The 22,443-nt window shown below is 37.9% G+C and overlaps 1 protein-coding gene across 1 annotated transcript in view; it reads right to left on the reverse strand.

Annotated features, from left to right (window-relative positions):
* AKT3 (AKT serine/threonine kinase 3) overlaps positions 1–22,443 on the reverse strand; it is a 152,845-nt gene that overhangs the window by 34,302 nt on the left and 96,100 nt on the right. Inside the window, exons 6-10 of the mRNA XM_066546605.1 lie at positions 19,613–19,744; positions 15,647–15,712; positions 14,015–14,083; positions 6,334–6,456; positions 4,398–4,526 (exon numbers count right to left, since the gene is read on the reverse strand). Of these exons, the coding sequence (XP_066402702.1) occupies positions 4,398–4,526; positions 6,334–6,456; positions 14,015–14,083; positions 15,647–15,712; positions 19,613–19,744 (519 nt within the window). The remainder of the gene's footprint in view (positions 1–4,397; positions 4,527–6,333; positions 6,457–14,014; positions 14,084–15,646; positions 15,713–19,612; positions 19,745–22,443) is intronic.

Consider the following 22,443-nt stretch of genomic DNA (forward strand, 5'->3'; position numbering starts at 1 on the left):
ATTAACCTACACATCATTGATCATCTACAAGATGCTCTCCTTTTAAGAGTCATTTGAATGACATCCATGAAGTCCCTTACAGACTTGTTCAGAGTCAAACCAACTTCTCTTCTGTTATTAGAAAGACTTAATAAGTAATTTCTGGTATTTAAAGCTTGTCTCTCCCAGGACACCAAAACTTAGTACCCCATTTGACTGCTCTCCTATAACAAGAACTGTGCACTTAGTCCTAGGAACTTGAACTGAAATACAGAAATCCATAAACTGTTACCTCATCGAAGGAAACATCCTTAGAAATGATCAGACCCCCAAGAAATCTTACTTCTCTGCCCAAGTAGCTTCATTTCCTGAATGTTCTATTGAAGGCAGTTTGTATCTTTATTAGCAGGTCTAATCCTTGACAGTCAACTGAAAACTATCAAAATCCAAACTGCTTATAAAAGATTCACAAGTATATTTACAAGTACTTTCCTCAGTTTTATTCTTTCTTTTTTAAGCAAGTGATACTGACATGTGGTCCTGTCTTGCCTTTGCCACTCCAAAACTGCAAAAGAAGCATTTTTTGGAAAAAAAAATCAAGCATTCATCTGTGTTACCTAAATGAGATCACAATTCATCTTTTTCTCATTGGATCTACAAAAATTTCCTGACATCACAATGATCCCTAATGTGACAGCTTTACTTTGAAGAATGAGAATGGAAACAGACTTTTAAGAAAGAGTCTCTTTGTCATGAGAAACTGCTAAGTGATAAGTTGTAATATATTTTATACTTTTCAAATGGGGAATGCCATAGATTCTTACAGCCAAGGGAATTATTAATTATTACCACTACACTTAAGCACACACAAAAAATTAGGCTTGTGTTAGTTCTACAGCAGATGATGATAAGGGTAATTTCACTCTTATAAAACCAAATTATTCTCAAAAAACTATAAAATTTCACAAACAAAAAGTTACTTGCTCATTCTTTAATAAGTGTGACAAATGTACATCTGTACTGTTAACAAATATAAGCCCTGCTATTTGGCAGTGGCAAGTATTTTCTTCCTAGAGGATGCGTTCATATCCCGACTGTATTTTATGCTCAGCACATAGTGATGCAAGATGAACACAGTCAATGCTATTTTAATTTTCCTTAGACCATAGAAAACTGGTGTTGGATAACAGGGAAGGGCTAGGAGACAGGGATGCACTATGGACCACTTAGCCAGATGCCCTTCATACCCTGAAGAGCTCAGTGTGTGGTGAAGGTACACATTAACTTCCATATGGGTTCCACAAATGATAAATCAGTGATGGTCCAGAATTCCATCTCCACAGAGGCAAATTGACTCTAACCTGGCAAGTTCATTACAGTTTTTTTCTGTGGCACATCATCCATTTGACCTCTGCATGGACAGGGGCATTTTTCTGGATCTCCTAATTATCTATACAGTCAGTGTCAGGTCCTATATGAGAGGTCAGGCCCTATCAATGTGAGATGAAAGCCTTTCAAACAGAGGGTCAGAAGGACTACTTGGATCTCAGCAAGAGAAGGTCTGTGAGGAAAATGCAGCAACAGGTAGGCTTATTTGCTGATCAAGAGTAATTCTGAAATTGCCCTGGGTAATAACTCTGTATCAATCCACAAAGATACCTTCACCTGAAAGACTGTCATGCAAGGAGGAAATACACCTTCATCTGTCTTAGCTGCTTCCCTCTCCTACTGTTGGAAGCATCTGCAACCTAGTTTTTGCAAAAGATGGAATAGTGAGCAGGACTCTATGCCTCAAACAATGGTGCAAAAGGCATTGGGAAAACCAAGTTTGTAACTGAAACCACAATTACTACAAAAAGAAAATTAAGTCTGTTTTGAGGCTGGGTACAGATTCCCATCAGTGCAATATTCCTGGTCAGCTGTCTCCTGGGGTGGTAGGCAGCAGTCCCAGGCTGCCCCTGTGTGTTACACAGCCCACTGTTCTAGTGTTCTCTATCAGCAGCCGGAAAGTATATGGGAAACTGAACTGAAAACCTGAAGAAGGGATGCATCCATCACAGCTGACACAGATGAAAAAAAAGGATGCAAAGATATTATTAAAAGGGCAGATGATGAATAGATTTCTGCATATAATTGGAGAATTAGTATCTTGCCTCTAAAGCTGCCTTTAAACTTACCATGACCAAGCAAAACATAAGTATATGCTGCCATTTGTCTTGGGATAGACAGGCAGGAATTCAGTGTGGTAACAAGATTAAAGTCCAGTTGTAACATCAGGCTCTCATGCTCTGAAGTTTGCCACAAGGTAGTAAATCTTTGGCACCTGAAAATTATTTCTGTGGCCTGAACTGCAAAGAGAAGTGATTTTTGAGCATTGGTTCTCTGAAGCAAGCCCACAAACAGACTGGAGGACCCAGGTTCCTGAGGGTCCCTTTATCAGTCAGCTGCCCTGGTAAAAACAGATACAATTGTCTCAGGCGAGCAGCTATCCTCCCAAAATTGTTGAGTCTTCTCATGCCACATCAGTAACCTGTCTAAGTTGCTTGCTCAAAACCCTTTATCTCTCAGGGAAAAGGGAATGAGGTCCCTTGTTCCCAAGGTTAATGAAGAATCAATTTCCTTCAAGACAGATTTTTACAGGGAAGGTCTCCAGAAACACTCATAATGGGAGGTAGAGCAGAGAAGTGGGGCTGCTAGAGAATAGAAAAGCAAACCGGATCAAGTAACTTGTGCTGAGTGTCTAAAACCAAGTTTGATGAAAGAGAGCTAACACATTTTCAAATGAGTCAAGGATGATAGTACCAGATGTATGAAGAGAAAGTTAGTGGCTCCTAAAAATACTGATGTTTCCTTTACTGTTGGAGAAAGAACATATCAAAATATCTTGCTATCATCCCAAATGGATTCAGTAACTCTACCTATCATATTGACTTACAGCCAAGTATTAGCAGTTTCAATTTCCTCTGTGATTGCAAACTGAAAGGGACTTTGAGAGATTTAGAAAGACTCAAACCCACATACCTAGCCATCCTAAAATCTTAATTTCCAGATAGCACTATCCAGAAGATGATGTGTACCTGTTTGTTTGACATTCCTGAATTTCACAGTTTAGAATAAAAAATTAATTGCAATCAGAATTGTTGAAACAGGCTCCAGGGCTTGTGGCTGCTACTCAGGATTTAGTGCTGCTGAAAGTAAGAGAATAAAGACCTATATCTAATCAGAGCCTCCACCCTTCAAACTAAGGCAGGTTATTCTTCAAAGGCAATATGTAGTAACAAGACTTTTATTGTAGTGCAGAGTTGCTGCCAGAGGTGGGAAATGCCCCTGAAAACTCTTTAAAACTTTCTTCAACGAAACAGTAGATCTGAAGGGCCTTTTAAAATCTTTTCCCCTGACTAGAAAGTTATCTCAGTATGAGGTGTGCGCTATGTCAATTAGAAATCTTGAATGCTGACAAGAGTGGAAATAAGGGCTAATTCAGCATCCACAGAATCCTTAGCATTAAGTAAAAATTAGGCTGTCTTTCATATCGGTACTGGAGCTGTATTTGGCAGCCCCTGAGGAGAGGCAGAGTGACATTTCTGAGCAGCACAATCAGAACTGTTGACTGAAGCCAGGCAGGGCCAAAACACAACCTTGGTGGTGCTCCCCTTGCCTTTTTTCAGCAGGCACCAGTGGCAGAGCTGGCAGCACTAATAATACTGGAGCAGATCATTTGGATAATTTGAGCTTCCACAACAGACTCTCAAGGGGCCAAACCAGAGCTCCAATCAAAGTCCCTGCAAGGGGAATCAAAGCAATGTCTTCATGTCCATCTTTTTATCAATTCCTAAGGAGTGTGATGCTCGGCACTCTGAGTGCCAGCTAATGGGAAAGATGGGGAGGCATACTCTGGGATGCCACTTCTGCTCACATACTAGGAAACAGACAGTTTTAGTGACCACCTCACCAGTTTTGGGGTTGACACACTCAACTGCTTTTAGCAGAAATATCTAAATTTTCAACTCCCTCTCCCTGCAACCGGGGAATTCAGATAAAATCCATCAAACTCAACTCAGTACCTTCCTATTCCCCCTCGCCTCCACTGAGGCTATATAAATGCTAGTTATACAGCTCAGTTAAGCAGGATCATATGTTCCAAGTGACAGACAGATGGAAGATTATTTTTGAAGAAATCATTGGAAGATAAAAACTTTAACAGAGAAAGGCAAACATAAGAAGAAAAATGCACGTTAGAGGCCTTTTTAAACACTAAGAAGCAGAGCACCAATATATATACAACCACCACAAAGAATAGCAGCACATTCCATTCTGAATAAAAGCTATAGAGTATTAATCAGGCAGACTGTCAGTCTAAAATTAAATGGAAAAGAAACATTTTATACAGTATTATAAGAAAATATTCTAAATCATACCTCAGGTGCCAGGTATTCTGGAGTACCACAGAATGTTTTCATAGTTGCTGCATCTGTGATTCCTTCTTTGCAAAGTCCAAAATCTGTAATTTTTATGTGTCCATCTTTATCCAACATTAGATTTTCTAACTGTGTGTTGGGGAGAAAAATATTCCCTTAGTATTTCTTAACAGGACAGATCGATGCATTACATCATTTTTGTAAAAAAAAAAGAGTTATTCCTTGCAAAAGAATGTAATTATTTTGTAATTTAAAAAAATACAGCATCTACCATATTACAGCACGTAACAGTGTTTACTGCCACAGGAGTTACACAATTAGTTAATACTTAAATACAGTTTACAATAGGAAATCCCAGGTCAATGACTTCAGAGGTTTCCTTTGGTCTAACATGACAGCCACTGATCAAGACACCTTTTACTTTCTATATTGTCATGAAACAGCCTGTATCCATAAATCCTTAAAATACCTCCAACTTCCAGAACCTTTTCAATAATAGACAGAATTTGGGATAGGGCAGCTACTGATAAAAACACCCCTCAGGTAAATTCCTCCTTGTCTACTTGCAAAGGACACTTCTTAAATTGTGAATTTACACCTCCCTATGCTTTGCACTGCTTTTTAAATATATGATCCTTGCTTTGAAATGTGAAAGCATCAGAATAATGGCTACTATCACTTTCCAAAAAGGTTTCAATTAGCTGTACTTAAAATACAGATAGAACTGAAACCAAAGAAAACATTCTGAGCAACTTTTCTCAACAGAAAATGGTTTGGTTTTTTACTAATTATAAGGCATATAGTGAAAATGCTAGCATAGAACAATCATAGCCCTGTCATTCTAAGTCTGCATAAAGCCTGAAATATTATCAAAAGTATAGATTTCGTGTTGAGTCTAACTATGTTACAAAGAAAATGCAAAGTAGACAACATGAAAAATAGAAGAATAATGATGCCAAACTCCTCTTTCTTTATTATTTAGAATTTAAATTAAAAACTATCACCTATCATTCCTTGACCAGTCAATTCTGTATTTTCACAGCATTTCACATTATTACAACAGATTCTGCTACAAACAGGTAGCCCAGTATTTTTTTTTCTGTTTGCCTCCCTGAGCAGAACTTGCCTACCATTGCCTCCTTCTCCTCGGTTTCTGTACAAAGGATTGCATTAATGAATTCCTCTACTCTGCATATACAACAGGAAAGCACAATTCCTGTATATGAAATTAAAGGCTTGACACAGAAATAAAACTGTCTCATCATGGAATTTAGAGGTTCCTCTTAGACAAGTTAGAAAATGTTCCTGTTGAAAACAGAGGTTATTTTTCCATATAACATGGTCATAGTGTGTAACAGAGTACTTGGCAACTGTATACGCTGGCAGATCTAAAACAAACTACATTCCAAAACCAGGAAACTTTCCCAAGAAACAAAAGACAAAATAATTTTTAAATCAATGCTGAAATAAATTCTTTTTCTATTGAAGTGTTCTGAATCCTCTTAAATGTTTCCAATGCATACAGAAACACCTGGTTGCTGAGATAAAAAGAAGCCAGTCACATCGTCCCAATTCACCACTTCCCTTGTTTCGGGACATTGAGAATTGTATTTGAGATTTGTGCTGAAATCTAAGTTAAGTTATGAGTAACAGGGCAGGGGGCAGGGAGGATGAGGATCAGAAGTTTAAATCTCCTTCAAGTGTTGCCACTACAGTACCCTGTTTCATTTCATAATCAAAATAAAGTGAGGGAATGTACCCATCTAGAGATTACTACATCAAACAACTTCCTCCAGCACACACAGAACTTAAAACTGAACACAGATTTTTTTCCCCATTAACTCTGAATAGTGCAACTTTATAATTACTTTGTGTTTGTCCCCATAGCCTCTGCAAAAACAAAAATTTGATTACTTTTTTCCCTTTCTTTTTTTACCTTGAGATCACGGTACACAATCTTCCCAGAATGCAGATAGTCCAGGGCAGAGACAATTTCTGCACCATAGAAGCGTGTGCGGTCCTCTGAGAACACCCGCTCTCTCGACAAATGGAAAAACAGCTGCAGGGTAAACAGCAGGGACAGGATTGTAATAATTACTGATTTAGTGGGGGAAATTAACACAAACATAAAACACCTCTCATCACCATATTGTGATGATAGATAGTGTACTCTCAGTGGACACTCAGCACTCTTAGACAGCAGCTGGCTTATCTTTTCCAGGTTTCCAAAGGGAGAAAGCGAGCTGTTAAATCAGCGTTTTAATCAATATACCAATCTTGTTTAAGGCATTCTGCTTGCTACTCATTTAACCTTCAGTTACCAGAGGAAAAAAAAAAAAAAAGGAGTAAAAGTATGCAAGAGCATCATTCTGTACTTCTCCCTCTGCTACTTCCTCAGATTGTTGCTTTAAGCCACTGAGAAATATCACTAAAATGTACAGATTTTGGTTCTGCCTCATGTTTTTCAGTGCTCTAGTAACTTTTCTTTGAACTGAAAAAGGTCTGGCTCTTCAATAGACTTGGACTGAGCAGGGAACTGGCATTTTACAAACCATATATTCACATGCTAGAAGTAGTAGTCACTAGAAAAAGCAAATCAACAACGGTGAGGGCTTATAAAAACAAATCCATGTATTTAGTGTATTTCTTTGCTACAATGTAAATATTGGTTTGGGTGTTCTGTCTCTTCTTTAGTACTTTTTAAGTAACAGCACTTTGCAGGCACTTTAAAGTCTTTCAGCAAAAAATAATAGTCATTATGTATTGCCAGTAATTTCAGCTGCAATGAAAAAGTGTAAGATAAATCTCTGTAAGGTTGTCAGTATCTTAATGGATAAAACATCACCCTCAGAACCTGGAACAACATCTAAAAAAGCATATTTTAGCTGTTCAATTCAAATGTTTTCTGAAGTGGTGAGTTTTAATTACTGTTGAAAGCAAGTTTGGGTAATTCCTCAAGCAAAGATTAGTGAATATATTTCTCCTTAAGACCAGACTGGCCATGTTACAATGTTTTTGGCTTCACCACAGGAGCTAACAATCAACAAAACAGAAATAAAAAATGTTATCATTTATAAATTAAACTTAGACAGTGAAATCCACAACAGCTATGCATGCAGGCTTGGGTGGTTTTTTTTTCACTGTTTGAAGTATCAAGTAGATGAGAACTGTGAAATGACAAGGTAGGTTAAAAATTACCCAAAAGCAAACCAGTAAAAAAAAAGCCAATGATGTGCTTAATCTGTCTTTATCACATCCTACTTTATGCCTTTAGAAAATCTACACTATCCACAAGGCACAGAACAGTGTAGGAATTACTGCAGCTATTTTCAGCGGGTGGGCTTCTGGATATGGCACTTGGGGACAGGGTTTAGGGGTGATTATGGTAGTGCTTCATTGATGGTTGGACTAAATAATCTTCCAGGTTCCTTCAAACCTTGATGATTCTGTGACTTTTCAAAACACAATTAAAAAGTCACTGCTATGAACTAGAAGTCAATTTCTTTCCTGATAATTCTAATTCATAATAGGTGTATCACTTTTGTCTTAGCCTAAACAACATTCCCAGTAAACTGAACCTTTTGGCAGCATATATATGTATAAGCAGAGACTTCACAGGATACAGAAACTGCACTATGATTTAAAGAAAATATTTAAAATTTTGTTCATTGTATCTGGATTCCCCATTCAACTTCTTTTCCAGTGCTCAAGGCACCCTGTACAAAAAAGGCAAACCTGCATGACAAGGAGGATCTTTATTTTGCAGGTGTGTCTGTTGCTCCTGTTCTCACCTGTTTAGGCACCAGTCCCTGGTGGGACAGGACCCTCTCTGCAGTGACTTGCCCTCTGTACCCATGGCTGCCCAGTGGTCAGTGCAACCACAAGACCCACCCACACCAAGCAACCAAGTCTGACTTCATGAAAGGCCTCATGCATCACCAAACTGGGAAAAGAACATCTCCCACTTTGTGTGGTCCTTTGGAGCGGTGGCCGATGGAAAGTAAAAAGCCCAGGCTAGATGAGTGTCCAGCCAACCTCCAGCCAGTAAGGCACTTCCCCAACACGAAGTCAGGGCCCGGTGCCTAGCGATGACAGGCTTACGGACGAGTGGCCGCAATAGAGAACTCCAAGGTCGCAGGACGAAAGGAAGAGGCAACTCTCAGTCTCTTCGGGGTAGGAGGTTTTATTGGTAGGGGATGCGGAGCGCAGCGAGGAAGAAGCTGAGCGCCCCGAGGCAGGGAAAGCCTCGTGTTTTAAAGAGGGTGGGAGGGGTGAAAGATAGCAAATCAGAGAAGGATACCTTAAGGACTGGCATAATCGGAGAACCAATCAAACACAGTTGTGGGAGGGACCCTGGCCCCTAACCCAATCACCCGACACCCTGGCCCGAACTTTCTAGAAAAAGAGGCAGGGGTGTCGAGTGACAGGCAGGCAGCCAGGGGTGGGGAACAAGAAAGATACATTTAGTAACCAAGACAACTGGGGAGGCGTTTGGGGATTGACACAAACCGGTAACAGGGCAGGACCTTCTGAGAGAACAATGGGGGGAAACCGAACAAACATAAAAACACACCACAACAGTCCTTTCCACACATTGCTGTAGTATTTAAATAGAAAACAAATACTGCTAAGGTGAATTTCATTCACATAAAGCAAAACACAAAATTTACGCAATTTATGCCTTTATGTCTGTTTTGTGGCCTCTCATAAATAATAAGCTAATGCTACTCATTTTTAAGAGTGCTTTTTGTTTTGATGGATTAAAAGTAATTAAAAATACAGATCAACACACTCTGAAAATTTGTAACTCCCAGTTAGTCCTTCATTTCATATCTATTCCAAACAACTCTTGGAATTTTCTGTTTGAAAGAGACTAATCCAGTAGCTGAACAGCAGCCTAAGAAAATTCTAAAACTTCAGGATACTTGTCACCAACATTTTTGTTTTAGTTTCCATTTAAAGTGTCCCAAATCTGAATCTAAAAGTTGCCAGCCTGACAATTAACATACAAAAAATAACTTTCTTTAGTGTTTATTTCCAACAAGAGCATTGATATTAATTAAAAACACCAACTTCAACGTAAAATGACCAGCTAGAAACAACTAACAGCAGTTGTGTTTGTCAAAGAAACTGTGAGCTTCTGAGTCAGCTTATTTTAATGTATATGTGACACCACAGTCACTCTTCCTCACATTATTATAGCACCTAACAGAGCTGTCACCAAACCATACTTGCTAGTTTTGAATGAAGAATGTACATTTAGATATAAAAAATGCACATTAAAAGCACATTCATACACTCAGATATATGCTAAAGATATTAAGCAGATTCTAAAATTATAATAGGGAAAGCAGGAAGATTACAGGGGGATTACAGCATAATTTTCAGCTAATTAATTAGCTGGTTCACTATTTCAGAATAATGCTGCCACTGTGTTCTATTTACAACTGTCAGAACAGGAAGATTATATTTATTAAGTCAAAGAAGGAAAAGAAGAAATGTGATGGAAGGTTAAAAAAAGGTTTCCAACATTTTCACTATTTATTGACCTAGAGTTATTAAATATGTGCTGTAAAATCACTGGAATTGCAATAGAAATAGCTTTGGCACAAAGAAAGCCATTTTGCACATAACATTTTTGATGGCATACACGAGGGTGCTATTGTTACAGTGAAGACTGGAGCTCCAAATTTCTTGCTATGCCTTTAAAAACTGAACAACAACGCTGTCGTGGGGTTTTTCCTAATAAAAAAACTTAATGGAAAAATTTAAAGAAAGATCAAACATAGAAGTATATTCAGCTGCAAATCCAAGTATGCCAAATATATAAAAGACACAACCTTGTATCAATTGATATGTTAAAGTTGTACACACACTAGTGACCTACTTAGCATGTTGTAAGTTGAATGTCTGGCTCTTGCTGCTGTGTACTGGGTTTGTTCAGCCCTGCATTTTATATTTGAGTGTTGATTTTGCAAAGCACTTGCAGTAGCAACCTTGAAATTTCAAATTATTTATGTATTGTTTCAGACTTTGTACTGCTTCTTGGCACATGCTATACCCCAAGAAATATAGTACCCTCACCATGGACTATCATAATTTAAGGCTAAGGAACATTCTCTTGTTTACTTATTTTTTGTTAAGTAGGTTGTAAATCCTCTGTCTTTTTCTTTTTTTTTTCCTAGACAGTAATAGCACTTGTTCAATTACAACAAGCCATTTAGTTCTCCCCTGCCTAATGAATTGAAGAGCTGTGCAACAAAAATGCCAAGAGGAACAGAGATTCAGAATTCTTATGTAGAGAAGCATCTGAAGAAATTTGAGGGTCTAATTTTATTATACACATAATTACCAATTAAATTTGTTACAAAGTACAAAATCTGGAATTATCCATAAATGCAGAGTGAGGAAGTTAATCTACTTATTAATCAGCTGAATCAGGGTACTCTGCAGAGTAATGTACGTAATAGATTTAATTTCTAAAACATTTTCAACCTTTAAAGCAAAATACTGGAAATAAAAACTGGGAAACATACACTCCAAAAGTATTCCCCAAAAATAAAGAGCCACATGGTGAACTCAGCTAAGCCAGATGAATATTTGTTTACTTGAAATCTAATTTCAATTTCTTAATGCTACTTTAACATAATTTCTTCAGTACAACAAAGGTATTGAAAAGTAATTACAGTGGCAGATGCATCCCTCTAGCTATACACTGCAACACAGGCTATGATCAATAGACATTGGTAATTTGGTAAACATTTCACCCATGGAGTCTAAAAGCAAAACCAAATGAAGACAAAATTCAGCTTTTGGCCCACAACAATTATTTCAAGATCTTGCATTCAGCAGGAAAAATGTTCTCAGTATAAGGAAAACATATTCAATATCTCCATCTGAATAATCTGGAAAAAAAAATCCTCTAATGGTTTTCTTTAGTATATTCAAGTACAAATATGCTGGGTTTTTTTTTTTTACTAGAATCCACAGGATTTTACGGTAATGCTTTGCACACTGTAAAAGAGCACACACATAGACCAGCAAAACTGATGCAGTTGCATTTTCAGTGTAACATGTTCTCTTCTTAACTAAACTCAACCAACTTGAAGTTACATAGGCAAGGTAAGGCAAAGATAAATTGTTACTATTGTAGGGGGATGTTAACTTCACTGTGGATCTAGATTTTTAATAGATATAAAGGATTCTTGCTTACAGTCATTTAACACAACTACTTCTCCTCCAGTATGAAGTTCTGTGTCCCCTTCCTTGACTGTTTTCTTTTCTAGCTATAGAAAGAGGAAGCAAAGGCTCCTATTGCTGACCACAGTTTTTATTACTGTTCTAGGGCAGAAGCCTGAATGGTGGTACTTTATTGCTTTCACCTGAGTAGGAGACAAGAATATTTATACAAACTTCCAAGAACTCCTTCATGAGGAGAACTGCCTGGATAATAGTGCTCCTGAAAGACACAATCCATGAAAATTCCCAACAAACTGATTCAGGCACAACAGTTTACCTAAAAAGAAATATGTGATCGAAAGGAATTTTAAACAGAAACACATTGAAGGTAGCACAGCACTGGAGAGAATCAAAAGCAACACAGTACATCTACAGTCAATTTCCCAATGGAAGGAGATAATTAAAAGATGACTTTTCAACACCTTGAACAGTCAGAATATATAGGGAAATGTAACTTCCTTGAAACACAAACAGAATAGTAGATAGAAGAAGCAAAAGAAAAAAAGTCTGTGTATCATATAAGCTAAAATGCTGGCTAAACTTTGAGCAACTTACTCTGAGTTAATAATAAGGCTGTTTTTACAAATATGAAATCCTCTGTAATTTTTGGAAGACACTGACTAAAGTCTGAAATTCACAAGAAAATTTGGTAAGATTAAAGACTTTCCTATTAAAAAAGACAGTTTGTCCAACTTACTACTCCAGATCTCTAGTCAAAGAGAAGCACGTGGGCAAATCAAGAGAGTTTCCTCAAAGAATACTGCCTACTCCCAAAAGGCCATTTTTACCCACTGTGGCAAGACTTCAGAGTTAGCTTTGTTGAACTAGAGAACCATCAGCAAAGTACATGACCAACACTGACAACCAGCAGCACCACACCTGGAAGAAAGTAACCCAATCCTGGCACGAGTACATTGCAATTGCAATGCACAAACAAAGGCAGGCTGCCACCCACAAACCCATGACACACAACACTTGCAGTTGTAGCCACAAAGTTGCAGAGAAATGCAGAGAAATGCAATTGACCAAACTACAATTGACCAAAATACAGCCAGAGCATCCTCAGTCAAAAGAAAGGAGTTGAAAACATCCTTTGTGGGCTCTGCTCTGCATTCAAACAGGATGGAAAAAAAGACAAATAGCTAAATTCAACTTTCAAACAGTCTCCCCAAAGATTACAGAAATGCAGTAAGATCTTACACAGAGGAAAACCATGAAGAATTAGTTAGTTTATAAGACAAAATTTATTGCAGACAGCACTGACTTAATATTGGTGATGTAAATTCAATGTCAGATAAGCCAGCTGAGTGTCCAACAGAAGGCTGTTATCCCTTTACTTCCAAGAGAGATTTTTGGATCTGGTTCAACTCCTTTGATGTGCAAATTGGGTTTATACATTGAGTTAAACAAGCCATCCTCCCATATGAGAACCCTATCGCACCATATTTAGGCATGGCTGGTAGAGGATGGCCAAGGACAAGCTGGGATCCAATGGGCTGCACGCATTTCGATTATAGCTAAGCAGTTTTATTGCAGGAGAAGGCAGCTAAAACATAATGCAAAGCATTACGTATCATGCCACAGCAAATTCTGAATGAAGAAAGTCTTTTAATTAAAAAAAAAAACTCCTAGTGGAAACACATAGTCCTTTAACATTATCATGAAGCATATAGTTGACAAAATAAGGAAAATCCCTCAGTTGATGCTGTAACGAGACACAGCCTGAATAGCAAACAGCATCTAAAAGGTAGATAAAAGCCTTCTTCTTTGATTGCAGTTCTCTAATTCCATTTGCTGGGTATCATTTTTGATATTTCATTCTTTAGTAAGCAGCTGGAGGACAGAAATGGCTTCAAAGCTAACAACACTCTAAGAAGTTCAGTGCTTCAGTTGAAATTTCCAGAGTACCCAGCAAATGAAGTGGAGACAAGCAATGAAAAACATGAATGCTCCACTCATTTCCAATAGATACTTGCAATAGTTACAGCAAAGAGAGCACAGATTTTGTATTAGGACAAAAGTAACACTCATCGATATAATTTTTGCTTGTTTACACTGTATTATGACTGTTTCATGCCAGAACATGCTATAGAATGCCTAAATAAAAAGAACAATAAGCAAGTATATGTAATTAGTTCTCTAGGATGAAATTATCTCTCACTATACAGAAGTCGAATTGTTCCAGAAGAGGAAATAGTTTTGACAGAAAAGTTATAAGAATATGTCAACTTTTTTTTTAAAATAAAACAGTTCAATTTTTTTATAAAAGCCCTTTAATGATACTAGAAAGCAAAAAGGCAAGGAAAAGATATAACCTTAAAGGTGTAATCCAAAGACAGCCTTCCTGTTACAAGTGCAGAACATTTTCTTAAACTTACCTCTCCTCCGTTAACATACTCCATCACAAAACACAAACGATCCTTTGTCTGGAAGGAATATTTCAAGGACTTGAAAAGAAAACAGCAAAACCAAACCAATTATCATCTTATATTAACCCAATGTCTTGCACTTCAACTGTAACAAAATTTTATCTTTCTAAGTAGAAAATTCTGATTTGGCAAGAACCTTATGAGTAATTAAAAGTGTAACTTTATCTGGAGCTTGAGATGAATTAACACAGAAACTTTCAAGTGTTTCTTCATCTCTGCTACATGTCCAACGATACGAAAACATCATGCTTATTACAAGAAAGTATTAAATGGGTACTAAAACACACAATTTCATACAGTACCAGCTATTACACTGACTGTACTTCATGATGTCCATTTCCACAGTGCCCATGAAGAGAGAGATTATCATATTCTTTTTCATTTCTTCCAAATGAAATTTTAAAAGTCATCTTAACATCCAGCATGCTTTCATTTCCAAAGCAAGGACTTTCCAGTTTCATTTTATGTAATGTTAAGGATGCTAAGTGCCAAATTAATATATTAATTTCCATATAATTTTAAAGTTGCAACAGATGTTATGATCTTAATTAAAAATTTTGATTTATCAATGTTGACTTATCAATGATACCACAGAAAATCTACAGATGAAGACTTGGCCTAAAAGAAAGGAAATGCAGTAGAACTATATGTGACTAAACTGCATATCTCAATACAAAACTTGCTGAAGAATAACAGAAAGATAAGAAGATACCACTTGTATCATGTGCAGTACCATTGTTGTATTTTTTGATGGGAGGTACCCCTGCTCTTGCTTACCATTACACTCTACTTCAAGAAACATTACAGGACCTCTTTTATCTTTACTGAATTTCCAAGGATATTTTGGCCTGCCAATGTAAATGCAATCCTCTGCTTTCCAAAAAAGTTAAGTTTTTTTAAATAGGAAAGCTTCCATGCTACACTTTGAAATTTTAATTAAAAAAAATGAAAATCCCTGGCTCAAAAAGCATGCTCATTATATTTTGAAATATAGGGAAATATATTTTAATATATTCTCGAACAAGAGGTATCAGAATTGCTTCTACAGAAAAAGTTACCTGTAAAGTTAAATCAATTAATTGTAATTTTTCATGAGTCTCAAAATTTTCATCTTTTCTGTCTTTCCCTTCTATTAAATATTAACCATAAGAAGAAAAGGTAGTGGGGTTTGAGTTGTGTGGCTCTGTAAGCTACTTATTTTGAACAAATAAAAAAGTTATTTTTATTGTTTTACTGAATTTTTAATTAAATTTTCTTAGTAAAAATACTTACACTTCTGTGAAATTAAAATGTTTATTTTAGAAGTGCTCATATACAAAAACTGCAAAAAATTGAACAATGGTTACACATTTCTACAATTAAATTTTATTTCAGTAAGCTTTACAGTAAAGCTTTACAAATTCAGAAATTTTATTTCTGAATTCTTAATTACATAGCCTGATAAAGGATATCATAAGCACCAGATAGCTACTGATTGTTTACAAATCACCATGAAAAAGAATTCAAAATTTGTAAAATACATTCATAATGGATGTTAAATATTACCTACTAATGCACTTCAAACTAGTTCTCAATACTTACTGTTAAAAAAGGGTGTCTGGTGTTTTTCAATACTCTGCTTTCTGTAAGAGTGTGAGCCACTTCATCCTGTGAAATAAAGAGGAGAAGAAGTAGGTCTGAATTAAGATATAAAATTGTTATTTAATTCATTATAAGGAAAAGGTCAACGCTTTGCAAAAAAAAAAAAAAAAAAGAAAGAAAGAGAAAGCTACAGTACAGTTTTGAAAAATGAATGAACCTTCACATTTTTTGAGGAAATACTTGACAAAAATCTGATTTAACATATTTTATTTGGTTTTCTTATTTTCTTGTTTTAAAATGAAATCTTTACACTCAATTCAGAGAAGAAAGAAATTATAATATTGGATTTGATAGTTTAAAAACACAGTCATCATCACAACTTCACAGCTCTGGTATGAATCACCTGAACAATGTATCTACAGAGAGACTAAACCAATGTGCGAGACATGTACACACGGGGTAACTGACAGGCAAATATAAAAGCCAGTCTCATCCAGCCAAGTGTTAAGTCAAGTCATGTTTTCTGGTTTTAAACTTCCACTTGGTTTGGTGTTGGTTTTGTTTTTATCCACCCAAGCTGTCCTCAGGAGCCTAGCAGCAAGCAGTGCTCCTCTGACCAGGATGAGCATCCCTAAGGACATTGGCTCACCCTTGCGAATGGGAGATGTCCGCATAACCCTCAACTCATTTCCAGCCACAATTTGGAAAAGAGGCACTTTGGGGAGAGACGGTGACACTCTCCTGTCTGTGAGCCTGAACAGGAAAGATCAAAATGAGCTCCATACCAAAGTGAGAGAAGGAAACTGAGTAGTTGCTGTGGATGTTTGCTTCATGGCAAGCTCATTCATTTTTGTTCCCCGCTCCCTCCATGGGCCAGCCCTGGGGTGGGCACCATGCAGGGGCAAAGAAGGAGCCTGGGGGTGCCATCAAGGCTCCAAGGGCACAGGGGCATGGCTGTCACAGCACCAGCTGTGCAGAGAGCAGGGCTGGGCAGGGTGAGGGGACCAGCACAGCGGGCAGAGGCCGCCCTGAGCTACAACACCAGCAGCTCCTGAGGGCTAGGGAGAAAAAGCACAGAACTGATCCCCCTAAGGGAATACACAGAATTTTATACAATTCTGCAAGTAACACATGTTGTGGATCCCCCTCCCCAGGCTGCCAGGGGCCAAGCCTGAAAGGCCCAGGAGCCACTGGGAGGGTGCAGCCATTTGCTGTAGCGCTAAGCAACCGCTGAGATTTATGTTACACTGAGCTAAAGACAACCCTGGTGTGACTCAAACTTCTACTGTAAACCTACAGAAGTAAATATATTTAGTCAGAGTACATGTTATTATTGCCACAAATAATACCAATATAACATTATTGTACTACACACATGCTTATCAGACTATGCTCTGAAGATAAGGTATTATTAAACTGGAAAGTAAACACAGATGTCAGGAGTTTTAAATTAGACTTTAAAAATTGTCAAAATAGGAAGTTGAACAACAACAACAGAGTCAGTGGTAATAAATTATGATGCCATTTAGCTGAATAGCAGTGCAATATTGAGTACACTACAACAATATACAGGGGGATACACTAAAACTAAAAACCACACTTCAAGGAGAAAAACAAGCACAAAAGGTTCATTTATTTATTTATTTATTTATTCTTAAACCTCTGTGGTTCACCAGATATATGGCATAAAAAGCTGGCAATGGCCAGTTTTTCTGGAATTGCTTCAGGAGTTTGTAATATTGGTAGTAATTTCCTTGTAAGTGTAGTATTAATCTGTCAGATAAACAGGATAAACAGATATAGTCTGAACTGGGCAGATGCTATACAGCTGTCAATGCACCACTTTTCTGCTTCATACTATGCTTAGGGCTTTTATAGGGCTACTTTTTGCACAGGCAGGTAGCAATAGGACAAGAGGGAATAGTCTAAAACTAAAAGGAGAGAGATTTAGATTAAATGCTAAGGAGAAATTCTTTACTGAGAGAGTGGTCAGACACTGGAAACAGGTTGCCCAGAGCAACTGTGGATGTCCCATCCCTGGAGGTGTTCACGGCCAGGTTGGATGGGGCTTTCAGGAACCTGGAATAGTGGAATGTGTCCCTGCCCACAGCAGGGGGATTGGAACAAGATGATCTTTTAGGTGCCTTCCAACCAAAGCCTTTCTGTGATTCTAGAGTGTATATTATATCACTTACATGCTGAATTGGGACTGCAGATTTATTTTACCTAGTGACCCTGTCCTTAGCACTGATCTCCAGAGCTAAATGCTATTGATAAATCCCCATAGTATGTTCACAGCCTGACTGGGCTAAATTAAAATTCAATCTCTTATTTCTTCAAAATTTCTCTACCTTTATACATACTTCTATGAACAAGATTTTTTTGCTCACCTTAGACAAAGTTTCCCAATAATCAGCTTTAATCAATTCTAATAAGTCAGTGATATTGTTGCAGGCAACAAAGTAATTAGAAAACCCCTAAAATTTAAAAATCTGTTTGGTATTGGTACAAAGAAACAAGTTGAAATGCTCTGAAGGCTGGAAGGATACAAGCCAGCAGCTGCAGAAAAGGAGCTCAGAAGATCTCCTGAGGATCCCCAGATGCCAGGGGTGAGCAGAACACTGGTCAAGGATGTCAGGCTGGAGACAGAGGCTCAACATGCAGCAACCAGACAGGTTCTGAGACCCACAGGGCAAACCACAGAGATTGCTGCCAGGTCTTACAAGGAGGGCCACTGAGGGCTCCTTCCCATGCAGAATCAGGGGAGGGCAGCAGCAATGCCCTCTGTTCTTCCTGTATCTCCTGACTATGAAGAAGAAAAGGGCACTCTTTGCTGCTGTTAGCCCAAACCATGCCCATGCTGACCAGGCTGCCACCGCACACAAGACAGCTGCTGAGGGCACACAGAACTCATAGGTCAGCCTCTTCACTGCTGAAGACATAAATTTACATCTCTCCCTCTGTAACAGGGCTAGTTATAATGACACTCAAGGAAATATAATTGTCTTTGAGATCTCCACTCCTCTGCCAAATTTAATTGCAACTGATCTACACATTCTAAAGCTATTAGAAAGAGTGTGACAGACAATGACCATAGACTGCAAAACACCTGTAAGCCTTGTTTTCATAGGTCAATAGAAAAACCATACAATTCTGAAGGATATTTTAATATTTAATGTATATAAAATAGTGTTTACCCATTCACATTCAGTTTTTATACATACTGATATTGTTAACTTCAAGCATTCAAAAATATCAGTCAGACCCACATTCCTTGAAACATCCTCATTAAATAATTGGGATTATTTTTAATTGTGTCTCATGTTGATATATGTATGTAGGTTTCTTGCTTTCAACTTCTGTGGAAGTGGGATTCAAAACTTCAGAATTGCTAGAAATAAAGCTCAGAGTAGATGATCTAAATTTTAGCTTGAGTGACATTATGACCATGCACAAGAGCCAGTGACACTAATCAAGTTTAAGTGATTGGACAATGCCAGTTTAAACCACAACTTCAGCCATCAGCTTCAGACTTTTCCTATTTCTCAAAAATTGAAAAAATGGAATTGTTAGTCCCACGCATAGCAATCTTATACAACACAGCAGAAACAGAGCACAGGCCCATTCAATTAATGTGTTTATCTGAATAAACCTGCAACAGACTTAGAAAAAAAAGTGAAGTATCCAATATGCCCCACAATGCACTTTTTGTTGTATAAACTCAGATTGCACTATCTTGCTGCCCAGTAAAGTCTCTCAGTGTTTTAGCACATTCTAGATTATAAAACAGGGAAAAGGCATGCAAAATGGTTACACGTATTTTTTTTTGCATTCTTGTTTTCTGAAGATACACACATACTTCAATCAAACTAAGTTTAGCCTCAAAAATCAATACACCTTAGGTATGAAATAGTGATTATTCCATTCTTTAAAATGACCCAATAATAAAAATAGAAACTTTCTTACCTTTGCAATGATTACTTCTTTTTTCAAAATCTTCATAGCATAATATTTGCCACTAGCCTTCTCTCGGACCAGGATAACTTTGCCAAACGTGCCTTTGCCCAGTAGTTTTAAGTAATCAAAATCATTCATTGTCTATAAGAAACAAAGAACAAGGATTAGCAAGACTCAGGTTATCCAGTTCCAATATATAACCAAACCCTGTTACCAATAAAATAAAAGCAGTTGACAAAAATAGGCCCAATTCTGTGATAAAGTTTGTAATCACAGAATTGTTTAGGTTGAGAAAGACCCTTAAGATCATCCAGTGCTGCTGTTAAGCAAACACTACCAAGTCTGCCACTAAACCAGGTCCCTAAAGGCCACATCTACATGTCTTCTAAATAGCTACAGGGATAGTGACTCTGCCACTTCCCTGGGCAGCCTGTTTCAATGCTTGACAACTCTTTCAATGAATAAATTTTTCCTAATATCCACTCTAAAACCTCTCCTGAAGCAACTTGAGGCCACTTTCTTTCATTCTCCTTACTTGGGAAAAGAGATCAATCTGCCTCCTCTTGCTATACCCTCCCTTCAGGCAGTTGTGGAGAACAGTAAGGTCCCCTCTGAGACTCTTTCTCAAGGCTAAGCATCCCCAGCTCCCTCAGCTGCTCTCATAAGACTTTGCCCTGGACACTTTACCAGCTCTGTTGCCCCTCTCTGGACACACTACAGCATTGATCAGATCACTGAACCTTTCCCCCTGGATTATGGGGGTTTCATTCTGCTTCCCCTCCCCGTCTTCCAGTTTGGGGAGGGGCTGAGTGCCCAGAGAACACTGCTCTTGCTGCTTTTCACCCAGGCAAAGAAGGCAGCTAGCTGCTGTCATTAAATCAGCAGGATAAATCACTCAGTAGTATTAATATAATGCTCAAAAGCCAAGTACTGCACACACTTTTCTTTTTATAAAGCACACACAGGACAAAGTCCTAGCCTAAAGCAGTGTTTCAAGAATGCACCACATTTAAGAAAGTTCATGAACTCCTGCATTACCAGGGACACACAAACATGGTGTATCAGTAGGTTTTGCATAACACCAACCACTGCACTGGTGGCATTTTTAAAACATACACAATCCTAACTGAAATGTTGTACCTGTAAGACTTTACAGCAGCCTTTCCATTAGAATTAGACTTTTTAAAATTTCAGTACAGATTACAATTACATGGTATTTACATTAATCAATCTGGCTCTGAAAAGGAGGAGGTGGCAAGTTTTCATATTTCCTGTGACTCTGTTACTGCCTTAGTTTTGCAGGTTAAACACAGTACATCCAAGACATTTTTCTGTCCATCAACAGACAAATTGAGTCTCGTAGGTTTATCAGCTCAACTGGCATGCCACACATGGTAAGAGTATGACCAGATGATCTCAGATCCCAAAGCAGTATAGCCACATTCTGAAGCCCAAAGTTTTAGTCAAAATCCTCTTACTTTTACAAGTTCATTTCACACCCAGTTCGGAAGCATCAGCTCCATGGTCTGTGCAGATGCAAAGATGAGGATGTAGAGAAAAAACAGAACAATACTGAGAACACAGTAACTGCACAGGGCTGCCTTGAATTGACAGCAGAATTTACTTGGCCAATCACTAGGTGCTTCTAACAGCACATGTTTCATTGTGCTGTGTTAGTGGCTTGGTTGCAGCACCACAAAACCATTTTGTTTTGAGTTTTGCAACTGGAGAAAAGCAGCTGCAAATTCTGAAAGGAAATACCCTCACCTATTCTTGTTATAGCACTGGCCTGCAGCATCAATGACCTTTCTTCCTTTGTGAAAAGCACACCTCAAAACATTTTTAAAGAGTAATTATACTCTGAGTCTCAGTATTGCTAAGTTAAATGTACTTAATCCTGCTTTGTGAGTGAAAAAGATCATCCCTTATCTTTCATCTTCTCAGTGCCTCTTTCTATCTCTAGTCGTGGCCTCAGGCAGTTGTGTTGAATACTGCTCTTCTGGATAAACTTCTACTTGTAGTTTCCACAAGAGAATTAGTACTTTCCTTATCTCTACCAGAAATACCTCTTAACACTGCCTACATATTTCACACACATTCCAGGTGTAGAGGCATTGGGCATATCCCTGGTGTGTGACAGCAAATAGCGGCAGCAAAATATATTCACTTGGGTGAGAGAAAAAAGGGCAAAATCACCTTCTGAAATTATTTATTCCTTTAAGCTCAAGTGCATGATACTGTGGATCTGAATTTGCTGTTGACAAACTCTGAAAGCAATTTATGCAGTTGTTCACTCAGAGTCAGTTTGCAATGTGCTCACATACGAGGCTGAAGTTCCATCAACCACACCAATGTGCAATTCCTCAGCTTTTAAGTGTTCAACCTGCAACTTCAAAGCTGCAAAAGGTCTTCAACACTGCATTTAACACCTGGATACCTGGGTGTTTCAAAGCTTCATTAAGAAGGTGCTTCCCATATATCAATTCTAGCTGTATCAATAGGAATTAAATCTTTTTCCCATCTAACTGTTGATTGGTAGCTTCTAAGCCAACTAACCTTGATGCTCACACAAACAGTTTGCAGTGACAGATCTTGCTTTGCTGCCCAAACCACCTCACATCAAGAGGAACAAAACTGCATTTATCCCAGCAAGAAATATGGGTAACAGAGATTTCAAAGGCTCAGTAAAATTTTTACCTAAAGCAAATTTTTTTTACAGAACTGAATGTAAAGTTAAAGTTTATTACTACAGACAAATCCTTGAAGAGTCAATTTTTCCAAAACCTACTCTAATGTGTGATAACCCGCAGTGCATGATGTAGTATGTGAAGCTGTGATCA

This window comes from Molothrus aeneus, chromosome 3 (genome assembly GCF_037042795.1).
Source record: "Molothrus aeneus isolate 106 chromosome 3, BPBGC_Maene_1.0, whole genome shotgun sequence".
Classification (NCBI taxonomy): domain Eukaryota; kingdom Metazoa; phylum Chordata; class Aves; order Passeriformes; family Icteridae; genus Molothrus; species Molothrus aeneus.